The sequence below is a fragment of the Parasteatoda tepidariorum genome, chromosome 10 (genome assembly GCF_043381705.1).
Source record: "Parasteatoda tepidariorum isolate YZ-2023 chromosome 10, CAS_Ptep_4.0, whole genome shotgun sequence".
Taxonomy (NCBI): Eukaryota; Metazoa; Arthropoda; class Arachnida; order Araneae; family Theridiidae; genus Parasteatoda; species Parasteatoda tepidariorum.
Window position 1 is genome coordinate 73,097,222 of NC_092213.1, and position 24,904 is coordinate 73,122,125.

The window sequence follows — 24,904 nt, forward strand, 5'->3', positions numbered from 1 at the left end:
ATCAAAAAATCAAAATCAGTTTGATTGCCTGATGAAACCTATCGGTTTTCCTTCTGGCAATTAAAGATATTATGATATTTTTAGGCAATTCCGTCTTCCTCAGTAATGATTCGCAATATTTTGATAGTGTTTTTGTTTTTTTCCGCATTAAATATTAATTTGTGATTTCTTATGTGAATATTTTTTTAACTTTATTTTTGACAAGTTTTTCAAAAATTTATGTTACGGGTAGTCATATAGGAACTCCCTACATAGATGGTTCATTTTTGTTTGAAACACCCTTTATTTTGATTACCACTGACGTAAACTGGCTTCGTAATTATTATTTGTAAAATTCTTTAATAAATCAATATTTTCGCTACTGCTATGACTATAGGTTAGAAGTTGGTAACATTTGAAGACTTAATTAAGTGTAATATTACATTTAAAATCAACTAAGTTTTTAAAACTTGCTTATTAATTGTTGACAACATCTGTTAGGCTTATTTTCCACGGAAACCTGTAATAGTTTGTTTTATCCAAACAAATCTGATTTTTAAAAAGAGTCTTATTTTTTAATAACACAGATATTGAATCACTTGTATCTAGTTCCAACAATTTAAATTCAATACTTACAGGATGACCAGGTTCTCCAGGACGGCCTGGTGCTCCAGGGAAGCCGGCATCTCCCTAAAATCACAATAATTTTTCACTTAAAATTTATGACAGATTATTAATTTAATATCATTGAATTTGTTAACACATTTCTTTTAAAAACAGATAAAAAATTTATTGTACAATAAAACTTTTTAAAATTCTTCTTGAAAATTGGTTATATTTAGAATAAAACAATATTTATTTTTTATTTATACAAGATCTACGAGAGTGTGGACGTAGGAGGGTAATGAGTTTCCCCTCTAGTTTTCCTCATGAAATTGAGCAAAAATGGGGGGGGGGAATAACACAGCAGATAATTATAGTGATATCCATACACTATTAACCACTTCTCTGTTGAATTTTTTTTCGAATTTCCTAACACCCCCCAAAAAAAGACTTTTTTAATGCTGAAAATTAATATATGTTTTAACCTTAATTCGAAAATGCAAAATGTTTTTGTCAGCAGGCAGTTTTTTGCTTGTCTTATTGGTGGTGAAATGTGTGATGCCTCATCTGTTGATCTCTAGCTTTTATCTTAAAAAATAATACTGATAATTAATTAATTATAATCAATTTCAATACTAATGAAATGAAATAATTGTAATACTAATGAATAATCTCAACACTAATGAAAGCGAAATTACAGAAAGTACGAAACGATTTCGATTTCAATTCAAGACGGAAAATCTCACTGCGAAAAAAGTGGGATTAGTTGCGCCATCTCTTAGCTATATTCAGAAATACAAAAATAATCGCAGGATTTAAAAAGACGTGAAATAGCGACGAATTCAATTTCAATGACGCAATTTTCCTCTTTGTCACATGGCATGCGACGCATACAGAGAGGAGGAAGTATCGTTTGACCGCAACCAAGTAGTTTGCGGCGTTTTAGCTCTACGCAAAACGAAGACGAGCCTTTAAGTCTGGTCTCGGTGGATATGGAGAGAAGGTGCGTTTTGAATGTGCGTGGTCAAAGGAGAAAGTGGGTGAATTTACATCTTATCTTTGGTCTTATCTTATGTCTGGTTATACTTCTTGTCTCCTCAGTCATCCCGGGAAACTTATTTTCAGACAAAACCTCCTAATTAACAGTTTTACATGTATGTGGTTAACTACTAGAAACAAAACACATATTGCCAATTTCAATAATACATTTTTCCAATAGGTGTAGGTGGTTGCTCTAAGGGCTAAATTACTTAATACTCAACTCAGATTAACTGTTGAGCAAGGTATCAACACACATTAATTATCAATTCTGATAAATGAGATAATGTCTTCTGTGGGTAGAATGCTAAGTTAATGTAATATGAACGCATTGGTTTAAATGAAGCCAGAGAATACTCTGAGTTAAATGTTATCATAACTTAAAAACGTGAATAAAACACAAATAAAAGCACATAAACAGATAGCTTTAGTCGTAAGAAGAACATAGCTTACCTCTATTCATATATCAAATTTCAGTTTTATTCACGTGTAGCACAAAGCTTAGCTTTATTCATATGCAACTCAAAGTACAATATCCTATATTCAATTGAAAATTCTAGACTAAGCGGTCCTTTTTGGGTAAGTTTATTTCTTTATTTGCCTGCATTGCTTTAATTCTGTTTTGACTCGAAGGAAGGTTCTTTACAGAACCGATACTAGTCTACGCGTGTTTATGCTCATGCGTGAGCTTTATTCACATTCATAGCCTTTATTTATTGCTTTAGGTTTTAGACAATAAAAAATAAAACCAAACAGTATTATAAATTATTTACTTGATGTTAGTTAATACAGATTTTATTATTCCTAATATATATTTTAAAAGAGTTTTTCTGAATACAGAATGTCCCTTACTTTTTTTCCTTCTTCTCCTCTTGGACCTTTTGGTCCACGAAGTCCTGGCTGTCCCTGTTAAAAAGAATAGTGATACAATAAAATAAAAAGAAAAGGAAAAAAAAAAGATAAGGAAAAAATATTGAACAGTTTTTCAGTATATTTGAAACAATTATTACTTTGATATTTAAAATTACCCACGAATCTTTAAAAAAAAAATTTTTTTTTTTACTTTAATAGTATGTTTATTGCTTAAACGTGGTATCGATTCCTTATTTAGATCATATTTCAAATTACCAGATTTAAATAATAAGTTTCTATTAAAGTTTCAACCCTCTCAGATTTCTGTAATAAGTTCCTTTTAAGTCTCTCTTCAATTCATTGTTTTCTTTTTAAGTTTTCCGATTCATTATTTTTTTCAGTTATGTAGAGCAGTGGTTAATGTTTTTCGACTATGGAACTCTGAATAATTGAGCTTCTTCCAGAAGAATCGCATTTTAATAAATAAAGTTTACTATCAGCTGTAAGTATTCTAACTGAAGAAAAACTGCTTTGAAAATACTTAAAGTGAAGAATGAAATATTTTTTTTCGCGTCATCATGTTAATTTTTTTTCGTGAATTATTTACCTAATCCTAAATTAGGCTATACATCACAGAGATAAAATAACAGGTCTGGAGTGCCACCTGAATCTATGCACGACCTTAGTATTTGCACTGTTCTTAGTAAATGCACGAACTGAAAACGAATAAAATAGGCTGAATTATTGTGTTTGAAAAAGAACTAATATAAAGGTTGAGAATGATTATCAAACATACATAATCCTTTATTAGTGAATGTGGTTGCTTTAACTGTTATTATTAGTGAATTTTTAACTGTTATTAACTGTGCTTATTAGTGAATTTTTTAATTGAAAACTTCGATGAGAAATACTGAAGGATTTTTTTTATAGATGTCGTAGTTTATTCAATTATTGTTATTTAATTTGTTATTCAATGATTTATTTTGTTATTCAATTATTGTCAATATATTGTTATTTATACTTTTTTGGCATTTTATTTTATATAAACAAATAAAATATTAAATATATTATGGATTACACTGGAATTTTTTTTTGTTTAATTTATACAAACACTTGTGTCTACCTAATTCGGGAGTGGGGATTTCAAATCTGGAATTAGTTTTGTTCGGAAAGCTCCAGATTTCTTAAGTTAAGTTTATTTTTTGTATGAGTGCTTAGTTTATTTTTTGTTTGAAGCTTATAATGAACGTATAGGTTTACACACACTTAATATACTAACTTAATATAAAATAACACTTAATACAAAAAAAAAAATAGAATTAATGAATCCCATCATAAACTAAAAAAATATTATCGCCTTCTTCTTACCATGCCTCATGTATCCGAGAAGTGGAGGCAGTTGTTAGTCATTTGAGTGATTTTCAAAAATCTTGTTTCGGATTATATTATTAAATTGCACGAAAATTGTTGCTTGTAGAGAGAAACCGACAACATATTTGAAATCAGCAGTGTGAGATTATCTAAGATGAGTTGAAAAGTCTCACGCGCAACTGGTAACAAAAACAAAAGTTGTTCTCAGTTTAAATGATTGGATATAAATATACTAATTGCATGTTTCAAAAATCAGCCGACCGGCCTGTGTAGGGGTCAGGGAACTACCCTTGCATCAGAAAGGTTCCAGGTTCGAATCCTGGGCAAGGCAAGGATGTTCTTTCCTTCTCTGTACTATCTGTCCTTGCTGTGGGAGCAACGTTGGCCCACCTAATATGGTGCCCTTGAAAGAGAGGCCAAAAAAATTGCCCTGTAAATGCCTGAATTGACGAAAAATGTAAACACAGGTGGGCATTGGAAAAAAAATAATGTTTCAAAAATCATTGCTGGTTAGTAAGATTCTAGTTCTCGGAACCCTTTTGATCTTTCTATGGAACCCTATGGTCCCATGAACCCTTTTTGGGAACCACTGATTAAGACTATTCATCTAAATTTTGTAATTCTGACTTTCATAAAAAAGGACATTAACCTCGTTAAAATATGATTCTGTTTATATGTGCTATGCATGTACTTATTTTATCTACGATTAATAAAATTGCTCACGCCAAGTTGATTTGGCTCCAAGCTGAACAAAAAAGAAAAGAATGGAGGAAAACAACATAAGAAGACAATGGTTTACAATAAGTTTTTAACAGGAACGTTTTACTTTTCTTTGGCTTTTATTATGTAGCTTTTTTAGATTTTAATAAAGAAAAAGAACAAAACTATACTGAATCTGGGATAATTAATTTAATTAAAAAAAAAAAAAAACTTGAAACAGCGTTATAGCACAAATATTTAATAATGGAAAAATTTAATTCAGTCTATGCAATGAAATTTAAGTTAATGGTTAAAGTCAAAGAAATGAAATGTACTTGGGGTCCAGTTTCTCCGGGTGATCCAGGAAGTCCAACATTTCCTTGGTCCCCCTAAAACGAAAAAAAAGACGTCAAAGTCATGAGGGAATAAATTTTTTTTTCATATTATAAATGAACTATTTAGTAAGCAGTTTTCCAGGTTTGAATTAAAACACTTTACTCACTTTTGGTCCTGCAAGTCCTCGAGCTCCCTTAATTCCAGTTGCTCCAGGCAATCCCTACAAGAATCATTGACCTTAAAATTTTCGAACATATTTATTGACATTCATATCAATTTAATTAAATGTTTACTCACGACTGGACCAGGGAAGCCTTGTTGTCCTGGTGGGCCTGGTGCTCCTCTATCCCCTTGAACACCTGGAGATCCGGGTTGTCCATCAGGACCTGGTGGTCCTGTTTCACCCTAACCAAGCAAAAACAAAAAGAGATTATTTCGTTAGTACTCAAATTATCTAAAAATTTCTCTCTTAAATAAAAACATTTTTATATGTTTCCGTTTACACAAGAGACTAAAAAATTCAATAACTCCTTCAAATTATAATTTTTTTTAAGTCAAACTTTTAATAAAAGAGAAAATATTCTATCTCTGCAAAAGCCCTGTCATGAAGACCAACGTTTTTATTGCTATCAAAATCAAAAAGATATATTAGTAAAGAGGTTTTCGCGCATAACACCAAAGCATTCAATACTAGATCTAGATTTCAGTGTAGAATAGTTGATAAGGATCTAGATTCTAGTTGATAAGGTAAAGCGCCATGGTGTACAGGAATGTTTTCTTTCATACAAATCGAAGGACTAGTACATGGTACAGAGTGTCTGCCGTCTAAAACAAAAATATCTTTCAGTGGATCTATTGAGTGCTACTTCTTTTTTAAAAGCTAATTCCTAATCAGCAGTACCAGATGCGTTGGAGAAGTTGAGAAAATTTAAGAAATAAACTCTCTATGGCAAAAGGGAAGATCATTAGAAGACTTGTCGGCTCCCCTAAATGCATTAGCAATAATAGTATAAAAAGGGATCTAGAAATTTATGACATCAATGTCTATATTAAAAATTTAAATACAAATTTTTACGATGATGCAAAAACTTACATCACCAGTAATTTTAACTCACTCCTAGATATAGAATTAATTGATGACAATACTAAATGTAGCTCAATTACTGCCTCTTTCCTTAGGGATATGGTGTTGCCCTAGCACACGAAATGCATTCAGCCCAACATTTGATATCTTTCAAACTTACATTTCACACGCACAGTTTTACATAACATATACATGGACCGAGGAGGGCCAGTCTTGAATATATATATACATATATGTATATATATATACCTGCCAACTTTTACGCATTTCGCGTAAAATTTTATTTTTATATTTAAAGTGGTAGTAAATATATACTATTTTTTTTCTTTTATAAACTTATTTTTTAAATGATTTTGATCACCACTATTCTCAAAAAAATTAAGCATATAGATTAATATGCGTTATTATCATGGTTGTCTGGGCACTATTCATTCCAGTGCAGAAAGAGCCGAGACTCCCCAGCTAAATGCTGCAACTGCATGCAAAACCACACCTCAAATTTCACTGGGTGCGAGGCCCGTCCCAGTCGAAAGAGAAAAACGACCAAGGACACGACTACTTCTACAGCCCACAGACTTGTTAGCCTCATCAGTGAACTTAAAGACTTGCTGAAGGACCAAGACGTACTGCATCTTCTCACAACTTTAATCCAGGGGAATTCCCCATACAACTGATGTACTACTGAATCAACTCATGCCTCACCTCATCATGGACTTATTATCTGATCCTAACTTAGAACTATGAACTGTATATGACCTCTGGACTAAATGCCAAAACAGTATAGATGAATCGGTTAGAAGCGCTTCGCGCTTAACACCGAGATTCCACTCATATCAATCAATCAATCAATCATGGTTGTCTTTTCTCCAACAACATTCCTGTCGTAAATAAAGCTGATTACCTGGGGCTTACCCTGGATCACAGACTTAACTGGAATGACCACATTAGCAAAATTATTACAAAATCACAAGCTGCTTTCGCCAGCATGAGACCCTTACTTAACTCAAGCTCAAAGCTGCCATTACATTTAAAAAGGCACCTTTATTTAAGTTGCATAAGACCGATTCTCACTTATGCATGTCCTGCATGGAACTGTGTCACCAACAGCCAGATCAAGAAATTGGAAACACTGCAAAATAAATTCCTACGTAGAATTACTGGAGCCCCCTGGCACATCCCAAATAATTACATACGTAGAGATCTAAATATTGAGACAGTCAACGAATATATTAACCTAATGAGCGCTAGCTTTTTTCATAGTGCTAAAAACACAAATACTGTAAATTATAAGAATATTATGGACAAAGAACTTATCCAAGATAGTAGGAGCCACAACCCTATTATAAACTTCCTGCTATCCGACGGTATACTTTCACGAAGGTACAACAGATAAGGTCCTCCCCACACAAACATACACAGCTATGACACTAGGCCTACAGCGAACCCGGGGAAGGAGCTAACCTGAAGGGTCCCATCTGGGCAAGCTGTAGGTCTATTAAATTCAGAACGATGAGCAACCCGGCACGAGCGGTGGACTACCGGGACGGCCGGGTCGTCGTACTAACAGAGACTCACAAATGTATATATTGTAAATAATGTATATATTTCCCTTCAATTTTCAGACTTGTACTATTTTTAATTGTACATATTTTATTATTATTATTTTCATTATTCAATTGTATATTCTTTACCAATATTAATTTAATTATTCATGACTTGAGCTGCTCATGCAGATACTTCGAGCCGCCAACTGCCTTGTACTCCTCCATTATCCTTTCCTATGCCAATAATACCAGTCGCCCTAGGGCAAAAATTTCAGATGAAGAGGTCAAGTGCCCGCTAACGCGGGCACGCACCTCACCAAACCCAGATCGTCGTCATGGTTGTCACCTGAAGCTTTTTAAAATATAACGCAATTTTTTGCTTACAATTGAAATTTTAATTCTATTTTACTACCACTGTAAAAAAATATAATGGAACGGAATATGTATATATATATATATATATTCATAAAAACATTTTTAAACGATCAGATTATTGTTTGTTTGTCATACCGATAGAAAAAGTTTATTATGAAAAAAAAGGAAAAAAAACAAGTCATAAAAACAGGAGCTGACTAAAATTAGGTATTTTTACACAATTACTTCTAGAATTTTTNCAGTCTTATGCTGTCACGTATTTGTGACAGTCGGCGCGAAAGGGTTAAACGATCAGATTATTGTTTGTTTGTCATACCGATAGAAAAAGTTTATTATGAAAAAAAAGGGAAAAAAACAAGTCATAAAAACAGGAGCTGACTAAAATTAGGTATTTTTACACAATTACTTCTAGAATTTTTTCAAATACTACCAGATTATTTAGTACATGAAAGAAACTTCCTTGTTAAACAAGGATGCCATTAGTTATTTTTTCAATGTATAAAACAGATGAACTGCATAATTCAATCGGGTACTTCGTTACAAATTTGAATATGCATGCACTTGTCTCTTTACAATAGAACATTCATTAACCCTCTCCGGTTCAGTGTAGCCAAGTTTGGAACACTTAGGCAACAAACCACTAGAAGGGTAAAACTAATTGCTTTTGAACGTTTAGTAACCACTATTGTTTAAGCAAGTTGGTAAAGTATGCTAGTTCACATAGAATGTATTGCCTAAAGCAGCACTAGTCCTGCCTGATTAAAATTTTAATTCGAAATTTCCTGTTCTACAAAGGGTTAAAGGGTATTTTTCTTTTATAAAGGAATTACTGTAAAATGAGGTTTGTACTTTCAGCGAGGAAAGAAGTCTCTTGTACACTTAATATAACTTTTGTTTCATCACCATTTAAATTTTAAAAATCACTTTTACAAAACTATGTTTCATTTTGTTCTTAATTTTTGTTCCTAAGCAAAAAAATCAATTTATAAATAACACTGGGGAACAAATATTTTATGCAGTTATACAAGTATTTAATCATGCCTAATTCGGGTGTAAGGAACTCAAACCTGACATTAATTTTGTGCGGAGAGCTACAGATTATTTTCAAAATGGTATTTTTAGTTTAGTTTTTGTATAAATTTATAAATATCTCATATGTTTATATACATGAATATACACTTGTCAACTCCTTTGAAAATAACACTTGACACAAAAAACATTTGACCTTTACGTATCGCATTATAAAATGCGAAGTATTATCGTTTTTTTATCCCACCCCTCTATTTATAGTAGATTTCACTCGAGAATGAACTCTGTATGAACGTCGCAGAGAATGAATGAGCTGAATCCTTTTTCTTCTTCTTTTTCTGAGTTCAACTTTTAGTACTTTCGAGGCTGATTTTCCACCGTGGTAGTAAATTGGAATTTTAAATTACGATTTTAATTAAAAACATGCGGACTATCAAAACAGTGTTACAGATTATTATACATAAAAAAAAATTTTTTGAAATATAATTCGATAAATTTTTTTTAAAAATAGTGGTGGATTGAAATGATTATAAATTAAGTTTATAAATGCAAGGAATGTATAGAAGACATACATTTTACTACCACTTTAAATATCGAAATAAAATTTTACGCCAAATGAGTAAAAGGTGGCAGGTATGACAGATTTGAAAACATCGACGTACGGTTATTCAAAATGTGCTCTCATACTACAAAAAAAAATTCCCAGTGTAATTTATTTCTTCAAAAACTCAGTATTTAAACATCAATGTGTACGCACATCGGATGATATAGCCAGGGCATAGCTAAATTGACAAACTTATTTTTGCTCTTACTTTAAATCTAACACAACGAATCCGTGTGTGTTAAAAGTGTAACTATACAATTTTTAATTCGTACTAAGTAGTGGTGTATTTTAAAAAAAAGCAAATTATAATTATCCCGTCCACAAATAAACTGCTATAAAAATAGTTTGGCTACCAGTTTTATCTTTTTTTTTTACCCTGATCATCGACATTCTGAGAATGGTTGTATGACTCGCCCGCCGCGAAGAGATTAAAAAGAAAAAATAAACTACATATACAGCTGCTATTTCGTTACTACTTGAAGAAATATTTTTAACGGCGAAGCAAGATCGTATCTCAGGAACTATCTTCATATTTTATCTAAAAATGCCAGCACAACACGTGCAGGCGTAAGTTATATTATTGAGAGACTAAATGCTGCCCATATTCAACTGTAGGAAATTATTAAATTAGTAAAATTTATTTTTGATTAAAAAGTGTTAGTAAGAAACTTTATTTTTTTCGTTGTTTATCTAACTAATAGTAAGTGATGATATGTGTACCTGAAAAACAGATTAGTGGTAGAAATTTATTTCACCACTTCCTTGCATTCGTTTGTAATAATTAACTGAAAGAAAATGTTGCTAATCACAATATTTTTCCAATTTTATCGTTTATCGAGTTATGCATTTTATAGTTTACCATTTTCTACATTTTTAGACGTACGTATCATCGCTTAATAGTTTATGAAGTTAAAAAAATTTTTCCTTTAATAGTATGTTCAAATAACAATAGGACCCCAACGGACTCATATTTTGCAATTAAGAGTAAAACTATTTCTTCAAATTAATGAATTTAAATTTGTGATTAAACTAGGCGAATATTTTATGCATTTAGTAATGATTTTAGAAGCAGGCACACATAAATTGGGAGTTTGAAATAAAACAGTTTTGAGATTTCAAAAGTAAAGCAGATTTTTATATTATTAGGAAATTTGGTGGGTACGAATTTCTTACTTATCGCAAAAAAGAAGCTAAAAATGAAATACTATACTCTCGATATCTCGAAAATCTTGTTATAACAAAAAAATATTTTTTCCCTAGCCTCCTAATGCAAGTTGAATTCCTATGTTGAAGGATTTCTGCTCTAAACCTTGTTATGCCGAATTTTTTTCAAAATAGAAAATGAATTTTAGTTTATTGTTGACCAATTCTTTTCTTTTTAATGCACAATTATTTTTGTCTGACTTTTAAAAATAAAATTATAACTGTTGTATTTAGAGTTATAGTCAACTATTATTACATACATAATTATTAATAGTTATTCTTATGCCTCTACTTTTTAGAACATTAATTAGCTCTGAACTTGCTATCTCGATATTTTTTTAGCGAGCCGCTTTGAGATATCGAGTATATATACATATATACTGTAAATGAATTATCAATTTGTATTAACATCTCCTTTTATAAGAGACAGATTCAGAAAGAACTAATGAATAAAATAAACAAGGTTACGCTAGCAGGCAAATTTATCAATAAATAAATTTTAAATAAAGAACTGGTAGTAATTGACTAAAATATGGACATTATTGGTTTCCCGAGGATTTGAATAACTAGATTAAAGGTAATGAGTTAAGATTAAAACTCTATCAGTTGACTTTTAATATTAAATTTTCGCAATTAATTCCATTCCAAATTTTTGTTAGTTTCGAATAAGAATAAACTTTCAACCGGAAATCAGTTTAATTCACAGAAAGAAAATAATTGAAGGCCGCATTGCGAGATAGTCTTAAACTATAAAATTAAATAATAATTTATACAATTTGACAAAATGTATTGTTGAAGATTTCTACTGATGTGTAGCTGTTAATTTTCATTTCAACCATTAGTTTAATTTTTTAAAAAAATGAATAAAGGTAAAACATTTAAACACAACTCTATTTTCCCTACGAAGTAATTTGTTCATTATTTTAGAATAATTGGTCAATTAAATAGAAATTTCATCTCCCCATTTTCACTTTTCCGGAAACTTGAAAGTACCGAAGATGCAGGTTCACAATTAATTCTTTAACCCATTTTCTGTCGATGAAGTGTGGAAACATTTTGTAGTGGCAAAAGAACTTCCTTTTTTTTAAAAAATGGAAGGGCATATATGTTTAAACAAAGTGGATATTTTTGTTTTGTTTTGTAATTAGCTGCTGCATAAAGTGTGAAAAAAAGTACTTAAATGATTTCAGATAGTCATTAAGATAATTATAGTTATAATATATTACAAGGTTTGCATAAATGTTCGAATTTCGTAAAATAACTAAAGAATAAAATTATGAAATTAATAAATGTTAAAAAATGTTTATAAAAAAAGACACTTTGCAACTGCTACGGAATTTCCGTAATTAAATAAAATATTTTTCTATGGTGGCAAAGGTAATACAGGGCTGCAAAACTTTCTGCGCTTTTTGTTAGCATTTATTCTAATGGTACTTAAGTTTATATATTAATGTTTTTTATATATATATATATGCATTAGAATTTATTTTCCACACTACTATGCATAAATGATTTAAAACTTCACATACAACACCACTTTATTTCTGATCTTTCGGTTTGAGGCTATTAAAATGTCTGTAAAACTACCAAAAATATTGAAAGTTTTGACCTTTAAAGGTTAACCACTATAAAAAATATTTTGTAAAAAGCGTAATAGTTGGCAAGCCTGGTAATACATATTAGTGTGATAAATTCAAAATAAGAAAGTTTTTACACCACTGCATAAATAAAACTTAAAAGTATGTAAAAAAAGAAATTTTTCATTGCAATCATCCCTTATGACCTGAAAGCATAGAACAATTGAGCTATCAAATCTATTCAGCAATCCAGTAACTCCTTATCAAGTTATGTATTCAAGTTGTTACTCTGAATGACCAAAATTGGTGCTTGTTGACAATTATGTAGTGTCTCTGGTTAATGTTTAAAACGTATATTAGGTCCAGTTAATTGCAACTCCCCGATACATCAATATTTTTTTAAGGTCAAGTACCACTGCCCAGTGTGAACCGGTATTTAACCGGTACTCCGAACACAGATATTAAAGTATCGAATAAATATAATAATATCAAGGAATAAATTAATATCGGATATAACAAATATTTCGAACATTCACCAAAGCTACTATGTGATTGTTGTCATTCACCGGAGAAAGTCGACATTCTCTTGATTTCAGACATTCACGATAACATAGTTATCATGAAGATGTTTAATAAAGAAATTTTTTACAGAGAACAAATATTTCGCTATGTTGAGTGTTTTAATAGAATAAAGAAAGGTATATTAGGCATTTATAACGAATAAAAATATTGCTTTCCTTAATTGTTGCTACTGTTGTACATATGAGAGTTTCATTCCGTTTATAACAGAAAATCTCATTTTGAGGTATTATTAAGGGAAGAAAAAAAAAGAAATATTGAGAAATGAAATTCATTTATAAATTTTTGTTTAAATTTAAAGTATAGTACCTCGCTTTATTTATCACTTCAATTAAGAAAAATCTATTTAGGAAAGTATCAGAGTTGCGCAGTTAGTTTTATTAAGACAAAATTTTACTAACACGCATTTTGTTAAAAGAGAGGCTTCAAGTTTTAAAACAATGAATATAAATGAATAAAAAGCTTTCAATAGAGGGTTAATACTTTAAGATCAAAGTTTCCCTTTTAATACAATCTTTATTCAAAAAGTTTACTTTTTCTCCAGATTCGCCAGGTGGTCCAGTAGGTCCTACCAATCCTTGCGGTCCTTGATCTCCAGGTCTTCCTTGGGGACCTTCAGGACCTGGTGGTCCATGATCCCCTCTATCTCCTTTTGGACCTCTGGGACCTGGTTCTCCTCTTGAGCCAGGTAATCCCTGAAAACAAGTGGCCATTAAGATCACATTTTTTTAGTTATAAATGATTCAACTTCTCTTACAGACAATCGAATTTCTGTCATACATTTATGAAAGATAACTTAGTACTTAGTTATTTACCAGTAAACCTGATGGACCAGAGTGTCCTTTAGAGCCTTTTTCACCAGGGGGACCCTACAAAAGAGAAAAAAAAATTGCATCTTTAATGTTATATTTAATAAAAATATGCAATATAGTTTGATTTGAGTGGTATTTACTTGAATGCCGTCTTGACCTAGTGGTCCTGTGTCACCTCTAGCACCTGGTGGACCCATTACTCCTTGTAAACCTCTCTCACCAGGGAATCCTCTTTCACCTCGCTCACCAGCCGGCCCGGGAGCGCCAGGTGATCCTGGTAGCCCTGGCTCTCCATCTTTTCCTGGTTGGCCAGGATTTCCTGTTATGCCAGGAAGACCCTATGATAAAATAATCATAAAAGAAAAAAAATTAAAAAATCTAAGTATTTTATCGTTTTTTCTTTCTTAGCAATTCGAAACATTTGCATAATAAACAAATAATATAGATTCGTATAGATTTGCCTGTAACAATTTTAAAAAAATGTCATAAGCTTGCCTGAAATCCAGCTGCTCCTTGAGGTCCCGGAGGTCCTCGTTCCCCATGTTCTCCAGGTGGCCCAGCGGGTCCCGGTGGACCTGGCGTTCCTTCCTTTCCAGAATCTCCTCTGGGTCCGGGTGGACCGGAAGGTCCTGGTTGCCCATCTTGTCCAGCTTCTCCCTATTATATCCATGCAAGGAAAGTATAATTAAAAAGGTTAGTGTACACGTTTAATCATATTCCAGTTATTTTTCTTAAAATACGTTTTTGTTTACATTAAAAAAAATAGGGTTGAAATATTTTAAAACACAATTTTCAAATATGTACGAAAAATTATCGACTTATTTTGTAGTTTTGAAGCATTATTCTATTTACTTCTAGACATCGATAAATGCTTGTTCTGTTCAAGTCAGAAATAAAATGGGTCCCAATTTTGAAATTCCTGTTGTTTCTAGGAATGGTTGTTTCATTTGAGCGCAAAATTGATTCGACCCAAACCTAGAAATTCCTGCTTTTAGCTTTAATGGTTGTTAATGACGATTCTTCTGCTCAGGCTAAAAATATGTCGGCCATAATTTTGAAATCCTTGTAACTAGGTATTGATAAATGGTTGTTTCGTTTAAGCCAAAAAATTTTAAGTATTTCTTTTGAATTCCCTGCTTCTAACTTTAAAATTCCTTTCGTTAGGCCCAACTTTAAAGTGCCTTTTTCAATCATTGAAGAATGGTTGTTTTTCACATGTCTAAAATTGCATTAGTCATAACTTTGAAATCCTTGTTTCTGGACATTGAGCATTACTTTTGAAATCCCTATCTTTAGACTTAACTTTAAAATTCCTTTCGTTAGGCCTAACTTTAAAATGCCTTTTTCAGTCATTGAAGAATGGTTGTTTTTCTCATGTCTAAAATTGCATTAGTCACAACTTTGAAATCCTTGTCTCCGAACAATGAGCAGTACTTTTGAAATCCCTATTTCTGGACCTAATTTTAAAGTTCCTTTCGTTAGGCCTAACTTTAAAATTCCTTTTTCAGTCATTGAAGAATGGTTGATTTTCTCATGTCGAAAACTGCATTAGTCATAACTTTGCAATCCTTGTTTCTGAACATTGATGAATGGTTGCTTCTCTCAAGCGGGAGTCTTAGTTTTAACATTAAAATTGTTGTTTCAGGGCACTAATGAATGACTGTTTTATTAACGCCAAAAACAATGTTATCCATGAATTTGTAATACTTCTAGTTACTGTAATTATCCTCTGCATCATATGATTTAGGTTAATTTAGAAAATCATACCTGATCTCCTTTAGCTCCTGGTAAACCCATAAGGCCAGGCAGACCTTGGATACCCTGAAAGAATTTTTTAAGATTAAGTTTAACAACGATTATGTTAAGTTATGTAAAGTATGAATAATTCGAACGTTTTCAAGCTTACTTGTGGTCCAGGCTCACCAGGTTTTCCATCAGCCCCTGGTTGACCCTAAGACATTAAATATGGGTGTTAGTAAAATTTAATATAATTTTAACTTTTATATATTTTTTTTTTAATCTTCTTAAAAACTGTTGCTTGAAAAAAAAACATTAAAAAATCACTAATAACTACTTTTATCACTAATAATCACTAATAATAACTTTATTACTTTTGATTGTTTTTAAAAAAATGTTTTCAAATAAAATTGTTAAAATCTCTTCTTCGTTATTATAACTTTTTTTAATTGTATTTTTTGGGGAAAAAATAACAGCAAAATCTTCTTTACGTTTAATTTAGCACATAAAAGATTGTAAGTCTTAAAAATGGAACACTTAAGAAGCATATAAAAGAAAGAAAAATATGAATTAAATTCTTGCATGAAAGTATGCTGATTATTACAAAATAATATCCTCAATCACATTTTTTTGCATTAATCTTTTACTGTGCAAAAAATATGTTTAATGATTACCTAAAATTATTATTTATTAATTATTTTTTTATGAATGAAATGTTATTGAATCCTGGTGATCCACTTCTATTTTAAATTGGTGAAACTTAACCTGGTATTGGTTAAGTTTCACCCATTTGAAATAGAAGTGGATGAGTGCAAATTTTTTCGTCATCAGTTAGTAACTAATAGAACTACTGATTATTAGTTACAAGAACATGATACTTTTTGTATCAGATACCTACTGGTTTTAATTTGGATTATAAATAATAGAGAGGATGAAAAATGTTAAAATCAAGATTATTATTTTACTAAACCTAGTTTCATAGGCTTTTAATTCACTGAAAATACAGAATTAAGGATAGATTTTACTCTTAAAACAAAACCTCAATTAATTTAAATCAAACATAAAATTACAAATATTTTGTTTAAAATAATAATTTACTTCATTTAGGTTTATTATGATTAAATTTAATGAAATTATAAAAATATAATAAATCGACTGATGCAAAAAAATTCTAATAAGGCAATGATATTGCTTGGTGCAAAAAATTTGACTGTTATTATGATACTTAAATGTAAGAAGGCTATTCTTCAATCATTTAAAGTTAGAAATAATGTAAAATATTACTCTTTCACCAGGAGTTCCATCTTTGCCAGGAAGTCCAGGCCTTCCAGCTAATCCCTAAAATATTATTAAAAGTCATAAATGACCATTGTCTAGTATACAATCATTTTTAATACTTAATATTTAGGTGTTTTTACCCTTAATCCTTGTAAACCTTGTGGTCCTGGCCTACCAGATTCACCCTGCAAAAATAAAATAGTAACTAAAACTATAAAATTTTATCTTTTATATATTGATGCTAGACAAAATGGAAAAACGGTAACCTGAGAGCCTTTAGGTCCCTGAGGACCTTGTGGTCCTCTGTCACCCTGAGCTCCTTTCATTCCTGCAGGTCCATCCGGTCCAGGAAGTCCACGAGAGCCAGCCAAACCCTTTAAATTGAATATAATTGAATTTAAATACAAAATAAATGCAATATAAATGAATTAAAATATAATTTAATACGAAACATAGAAGCAATGCAAATAAAGCAGTCTGATTATTAAATATATATTAATATCAAAGACTTATGCAATCATAATTATGCACTAAAAGAAGCAATAAAAAATTATTTGAAATTGATGTGATAAGATTTAAAATTTATCAGATTTTCTTTTAACTAAAATTTTCAAATAATAACAATATACGAGTGTTCCAATACATATGAGATGATTTAAAAAAATTACTCAGAGAAAAAAGGTAGTCAAGAAAGTTAATACAGTTTGTGGCGTACCGCTAAGGTATAAAGATAATTTATTCTTAAAATTAGTTATACGGCTATTCAACAGGTGACGCTCTGGTTCTAAAACTTATAATATTTTCTGCTGCTTGTTAGATCGTTCTAAGAAAGCATTTCCCTGAAGGTTTACTAAGCAATGAAGCAAACCCTACCTTTCTTTCACTTTTAAATGATTTTGAAAGTTTATGCTTTTTTCAGTCAGCAATTCCATATATTGACAAGCTTTGCATCTTTTGAATATAGTTTAAAAACTTTATTATAAATAAACTGTCAAGCTTTATATCACTTTACGTGCTTTACTGCTGATCAATAATATATTCTATGGAGTTTGCTAAGATATTTCAAGTCTAGAGACTGACAATAATAATGTTAAAACACCTGTTTTTATTAGAGGCCAATAACATCAGGCTAATGATAAGGTGAATAATGAAGAATGAACTTAAAAATATACATATTCATAATGCGATAAAATCAATAATGAAGAAATTCTTACACGTTCTCCTGGAGGTCCATTCGGGCCTGGGGATCCGGGGGCTCCAGATTTTCCCTAAATACAAATAGTCAAATTAGAAGTTGAATTACAATATTTCTATAATGCCTTCGTTACTAGGTTTTGCTTAAATGATTCTTCGGGTTTCAAAACATTGTGTAATGAGCTTTACTTCAAAAAATTAAAAATTTTACAAAGTGATAGTTAGAAATTTTCTAAAAATTAAGCTTCAACAACGCTTAAAAGCATAATTACTTTATAATCTGAATTATATGTTTGAACTATTTGCCATGGTTGCGGATTTAAATGTTAAAACATAAAACTTTCTACCACTAAAAAATTTCTTCAACAACCCTACGACTTGGCACTTGTGTAATTTGTATTTTCGAAAAATAACCTTACCTATCCACTGTATTATTTTATTACAAATTTTTCGGTTATAAAATTTAATTTTCTCAGATTCCGTTGCACGTTAAAATGCAGACCCCGTGTGCTCTATACAAAAACGAATTCTAAGCCGTTAATAAGTTGAAGAACAGATAGCACGAATGAATATGGACACCTCTAAGATACTTCCAAGTTAAAAGCTGGACTTGAATCCATCATCAAGACACTCAGGACAGGGTGGTCAACTACTACGCTTTGAACAAAACAGTTTAGAGAGTAGTAGACTATTAAAAACTAAAAGCTTTCAGAATTCCTCGTAATTTTGTGTACATTTTAAAAGCTGTGCCAGTATGCAGCAAAATCAAAGTGACATTTTATATTAACTTTTACATTATTAAATGCAGTGGTGAGGAAGATAAGTTTAAATACAATTTATGAAACGATGAACAATACATTAAAAGATAAGCTTAGTTTGAACTGGACGAAATTTTTTCTAAAAGCGTAGAAAGCAGGCAGGTTTGTTAGTCTAAAAGGCTCCTTTAACTTTACTACGTGCGTGTGTAATTTTTAAAATATTACTTTTTTTAAATTTAAGTGGCAGCTAACATAAAAGTTTGTACTTTATTCAGATATTGCATAACTCAAGTAACATAAATTGCAATTACATAATAGGTAATTTCCACATTATTTCTATATAAAATTAGACAGTTAATAAGTTAATATTAGACATTTAAAAAAATCTAAATTTTTTTTTTGTGTAAGTGTTGTTGTTGTTCTCATCTCCATGACCAGCAGAGCCCAGATCAGGTCCATAAGCTCGTTCACTCTGAGAAAGTCTAGCACCAATAGAGTAGCTTGAACCAGGTCCTGCCTGGTAAGTCCCAGACAAGATAAAATATGTTCAGGGGAGGCTTGGGCAGCGGAACACTTAGTGCAGATTCCGAAATGTTTATTACCATCGATATAAGTCATTGATGACAGATGTCTACTGAGGAAACGAGTAATGGCAGGTTTGTTTAAGTGGATAGTGTTAATAGTAAACCATACCTTCAAATACTTGGTTAAAATTTACAAATAATTAAATGATAAATATTTGCAATATTTTCTATTTTAATTCTACTTACTCTTTTTCCGGCTTGACCAGGTGTTCCTGGCAAGCCCCTTGGTCCAGGTCCTCCTTGTTCTCCTTTACGCCCTGTTTCTCCTTTTATTCCAGGCTCTCCTGGAATACCCTGTATTATAATTTAGAAATATCACCACAAAATAAAACAAACATTTCATTTTTCTATAAACTTTTAGATATTATTTATAACTATAAAGATTAGTGAGCACATCGAGCAGCTAAGTGCCAATCAATTTTGGATGTCTATGAGACATGTAAGTCAATGTAATAACAAGAAACCTTTTTTAAAATAGTTTCTAAGTATGTTTAAAATTAAAAATAAGTTTCAAGTGGACGATCTTTTAATAATATAACTCTAAAATAGCTGCACTATATAAGCTAAATTTTACTTACGTGAAAGACTTTCAGCAAGTTTCGTGTCCAAAAGTAAAAATCGGAGCAGCGCTATTATTTTAACAGAGCACAATATTTAGCGCTTTAAACTTATTTATCTATTCTAAAAATTATTTTTAAAAATATTTTTATATGTTCTGATACATGAAATAACGAATAGTACATATCACTCAACGATCAGGCCATTCATTATTTTATGTTTAAGAGTCCACTAATTTTTTTCTCCTTAAATTTACTGTTTAAAATAATCTGATGTCTTTAAATTAAAATAAAAAAAAGTTCTTATACTTATTAGTAGTTTATATTGCAGTTTCCACCTGTTATTGTAACAGACTTTTGAGTATAACATGTTTTTTTTCCGTACAGGCACGAAATAAAAGTTAAATAAAACCCTAGTTAGCTCAAATAGGTATTAAATTTAGATGATGTTATATATTTTAAGTTTATCAGTGCTTAGATATGTATATTAGAATGTTTTCAGTACTAATACAATGCAAAAAGATATAGAGACACACCAACAAACTGGGAAGATTTCAGTCCAATTTTTCCTGGTTCTTACATTTGTTTAATAATTTGAATTCTTTAAATGCAATAGCTATAATAGACAAAACCTCCTAAGCATCGTTTCGAGCCAGTTACAGAGAACATCAGCACATAAGACATCCTCTTAGTCTTGTATACATACATCCCGGTACTTACATTCGTCCGGTGAATGTGCCCGGTGTTTAATTTTACATATTTCATAAAAAAAAAAGGATAGTATACTTAAATGTAAAAGATTTAATCTAAAGAGCATACGATTATTCCTCCAGTGCTTACATTTGCTAAATGTTACTTATTAAATTAAAAAAGTAGTATGTTTTGAATACTTTAAATACAAATGGTTATATTACACAGAAACTGATCCCACCGCTTCCAGTAAGTAGAGCTCTGCTTGGGCGAAAAAACTACGCAGCATTACCTATGGAGGCATCTTAGAATTGGAGTTTTAGATTAGTCTTTCAATTCCAAACTGCCTCTCTAAGTGAATGAATTATTTTTCCCCAGATGGATTAAAGTAAGGAATGCATGGCCGGATTTTTTGAAATTTTATTTTTATTTTCAAAATTTGGAAAAATTCTAAAATTTTTCCCCTCTTAGAGTTGGTTACGGATTTCACTACTGGGATAGATTACAAAAACTTCAAGTGTGAGGAATGCTAGGCAATAGCCATTAACCGGAAACAAACATCAGTGTATGGAAAACTCCAAGGAAGACACCATCCAAGCATAAACCGGGCAATCGTCCAGCTCCTACTTTTGTTTGATTTTTCATATTCGATAGAAAAAACAGTATGTTTTGAGTACTTCAAGAGCAAAAAGTTATATCTAAAAAGTGCAATAAACTGAGCATCCTTCCAGTTGAGTTAATCCCTGCTCTTAAATTTGTATAATTAGCATATTTTTTAGTTGGCATATTTTTTAATTACCATATATTTTAATTATCATATTATACTTCAAGTGCAATGTGCTAGATATAGAAAAAAAAACATACAGGTGATCCTTTCGGTCCAGTTAATCCGGGACTGCCCGACAATCCAGGAGGTCCGCGAGCACCAGGAAAACCAGGTGGGCCAGCTGCTCCACTTTCACCCTTTAAAATAAAATTATAATTGTATTGTATAACAGTATTTAGTGTTATAATGTGTGCATCGATTCTGAAGAGGTTAACAAGAAATAACAATATTCAGAGAAAAAGTAAACACTAATAATGAAAACATCAACTGTTGTTTGTTAAAGGAATTTCTAAGATATAATATATAAAGGAGATTTTTTAAAGATTTTAACAAAATTAGTATTCCTTTATTTAACAAATATGCTTGAAAGTAAGAGATTCTTGATGTATGCAAAATTTGTTCATACCAAAAATGATGCGTTATTCAAACGAAATATGATAATGAATGTTGGAACAGGTAATTTATGGAATCAGTTAATTATATCGAAATCACAATGGAATTTAAGTACTTACTTGAGATCCTTTTTCGCCAGAAGCTCCATCTTTTCCTGACGGTCCCTAGAATGAAGAAATTTTTACAAAATATTGTCAATTTCGGAAAAAATCAAAGTTAGTGTAAAAATTTAGTTTTTTTTCGTTTGTCGTATGAATGACTGAAAATATTTCAAAATATGTTACAAACACAGCCTCAATATTTTGAAAGCTTAACTTTTTTAATGGCAGTGCTACCAGAACTGTTCTTTTTATTTTTGATACTATCTATAAGAGTATATCTATATCATAAAAATGTAAAGATCACTTGCGCACATAAGGGCAAATTTTAGACTTCCCCTATAATAATAAATCTTACCAAGCGATTCTAATTCATAAAAAGTGAACATTTATATGAAAAGAAATGTGTTTTTTTCCTTTTCTGTTTGTTCGTGAATTGCCAAAATTAATTTTGAAGTGTGTCATAAACACCGCGTCAAGACACTGTGAAAGCTTAGGGCAGTGGTGTCAACAAATCTTTACCTTTAATTTTAGGCATTATTAATATATATATCCGGCATTATTAACATATTATATAGATACAGTAGCAAAAAAGAGCGCGGTATAATGCTTAAATTAATTCACACGAATTCACAAAAATGTCAGTTCGAAATAGATTATATTTTATTAGATTTAAAATAAATATTATAAATATTTTATATTAGATTTATATTGAATTTTAAAAACACTTTATACTATTAGATTTACATTAAATTAATAATTTTTACTCATTAACCCTACCCTATAATATTAGAGGATACTTATTTTTGTGATAGTGAGCTTAAGCAAAAAATTTTTAAACCGTGTATAAAGTTTGATTCGAATTTAAGATATCAACCACCTTTCAAAATGATTTTTTTAGCTGTTTGTTAAAACAATTNCTTTAAACTACGAGCTTCAAACTTTGCCACGTCCAGACATAATTTCGAGAGAATTATTAAGAATTACTCACCAAAAGGATTAAACATCAATAACTCAAAACATCAAAATTTTTTCCTCGTCAAGAACATCAAATGGGCTGACCGGAGCTCAGAATCTGACACCTTGTGTAACACTCGACATCTGGTCAGGTATGAGAAATTTCCTATTGTAATCGTGACATCTCTACCGCAGGACTCGGCTCAAAACTTGCTCGTTCCAGGACATCAATAACCGCGTGATCGACCGGAATCGACATCCTTATTCAATCACCCTTTCTTAAATTTTCGGCATTACTAACATATTATATAGATACAGTAGCAAAAAAGAGGGCGGTATGAAGCTTAAATTAATTTACTCGAATTCACAAAAGTGCCAGTTAGAAATAGATTATTTTTTATTAGATTTAAAATAAATATTATAAATATTTTATATTAGATTTATATTGAATTTTAAAAACACTTTATACTATTAGATTTACATTAAATTAATAATTTTTACTCATTAACCCTACCCTATAATATTAGAGGATACTTATTTTTGTGATAGTGAACTTAAGCAAACAATTTTTAAACCGAGTATAAAATTTGATTCGAATTTAAGATACCAACCACCTTTCAAAATGATTTTTTTAGCTGTTTGTTAAAACAATTTATGTGTAGAGGAGGGCGAAGCTATTTAAACTCTGATTTAATGAAATATTCGAATAAATGTTTAAGAAAAATATTTTCATGAAAATGAATAAGAGAAATGATTTCTAAAATTACGGAAATTCCGTATTTGTTTGAAGGTACCTCATTATGTGGTTGATAAAAATCAGCTACAATTTTAGTATAAATTTCATCGTATATCAGTTAGCAAGTGATAAATATAAAAATTTTTTTAATTAATAAAATAAAAAAATACCATTGGTCCTTGTTCCCCAGGTAAACCTGGTTTACCAGCCTCTCCACGGGGTCCTTGCAATCCTTGGTTCCCCTTTGGTCCACCAGGTCCTGCATCTCCCTGAAATAACGCGCATTTAGTTTATATCATATCATATCACACATAACTAGAATCGATTAAAAAAGTTTAATTTCTTTTTACGAGTTCTTGATTTCTGATAAGGACGTTACTCTTGCATAAATAGTTTTCTTAACAGGGCATTTAAAATAATAAGAACTATTTTTTTAAATTGATATACTCAATTTCTTAATGTATACATCGCTGTTTGATATTAGTTTTAATTTATTCAAATGAAATCTTTTGCGTAAAACCATTCTAAACTGAAGAACATTCTAACTTTCAAATAAATTAATCATGCTTAACGATTTGATTGTTCTCTGATTCAGGTCAAAATTACGATCTGTGGATGAATGAATGGATTTATGAATGAGTCCACCCTATAAACGGGTGTAACGTATGAGTGTGGAGAAAGTGGAACTCTGAGCCATAGATCGCACCCCCTCTGTCTTAATGACCGACAACAACAACAATAAACGCTTAAATTACAAAAAATGAATAGTGAATCTACATCCGTACAATAGTTCATTACTAACCGTGCAATAGTTCATTAATCAAGTAATATATATATATAATTTCGGAGGGGGTTTTGTCCCCAAAATAACGCCACTGAAAGGAAATATATATAATTGCACAAAATACACCAGGAATAACTTTTTAATTCTTTCGTTTAAGCACATTTTGCAGTAGTCATTAGAAAAATTATCTAGCTCTCATATATTTTCTATTTCTTAAGGTCGTGGAAAACTTGTTTTAACATTAATTCTAATTTTAATCCATAACTATTCGTTTACTTACCATCATTTGGAATTGCCAATTAAATGTATCGCATTTACTTACTTAACCATTTGAAATGATTTTTTATCACAAACATTAAAATTTATCTTTACGAAAAAGCGTATTTTTTCTGCTTTTACTGTCTATCTATATTTTTCCAATTGAAGTTTACTCGGTAAGCAATAAGGAAAATTACAAAATCAAAAACTTAGATGAAGGAAAAAATTAAAAGCTGTAAAATGTACTGTACCTTTGCACCAGGTGAACCAGGAAATCCCGGAGGTCCCGGTCTTCCGATGGGCCCCTAAAAGAAAAATAATGAATTTTAAGTGTATCCTGTAGTCTACTTTCAATGAAATCTTTACTTA

At 30.8% G+C, this 24,904-nt stretch overlaps 1 protein-coding gene across 2 annotated transcripts in view; it reads right to left on the bottom strand.

Annotated features, from left to right (window-relative positions):
- LOC107442626 (collagen alpha-1(II) chain) overlaps window positions 1–24,904 on the bottom strand; it is a 92,393-nt gene that overhangs the window by 22,155 nt on the left and 45,334 nt on the right. For both annotated transcript variants that reach the window (XM_043042294.2, XM_043042295.2), the window contains exons 17-36: window positions 24,787–24,840; window positions 23,664–23,762; window positions 21,822–21,866; window positions 21,348–21,446; window positions 19,423–19,530; window positions 17,915–17,968; window positions 16,967–17,074; window positions 16,841–16,885; window positions 16,707–16,760; window positions 15,592–15,636; window positions 15,453–15,506; window positions 14,181–14,342; window positions 13,826–14,023; window positions 13,689–13,742; window positions 13,407–13,568; window positions 5,176–5,283; window positions 5,045–5,098; window positions 4,878–4,931; window positions 2,473–2,526; window positions 616–669 (exon numbers count right to left, since the gene is read on the bottom strand). In XM_043042294.2, coding sequence (XP_042898228.1) covers window positions 616–669; window positions 2,473–2,526; window positions 4,878–4,931; window positions 5,045–5,098; window positions 5,176–5,283; window positions 13,407–13,568; window positions 13,689–13,742; window positions 13,826–14,023; window positions 14,181–14,342; window positions 15,453–15,506; window positions 15,592–15,636; window positions 16,707–16,760; window positions 16,841–16,885; window positions 16,967–17,074; window positions 17,915–17,968; window positions 19,423–19,530; window positions 21,348–21,446; window positions 21,822–21,866; window positions 23,664–23,762; window positions 24,787–24,840 — 1,665 coding nt within the window. The remainder of the gene's footprint in view (window positions 1–615; window positions 670–2,472; window positions 2,527–4,877; window positions 4,932–5,044; window positions 5,099–5,175; window positions 5,284–13,406; window positions 13,569–13,688; window positions 13,743–13,825; window positions 14,024–14,180; window positions 14,343–15,452; window positions 15,507–15,591; window positions 15,637–16,706; window positions 16,761–16,840; window positions 16,886–16,966; window positions 17,075–17,914; window positions 17,969–19,422; window positions 19,531–21,347; window positions 21,447–21,821; window positions 21,867–23,663; window positions 23,763–24,786; window positions 24,841–24,904) is intronic.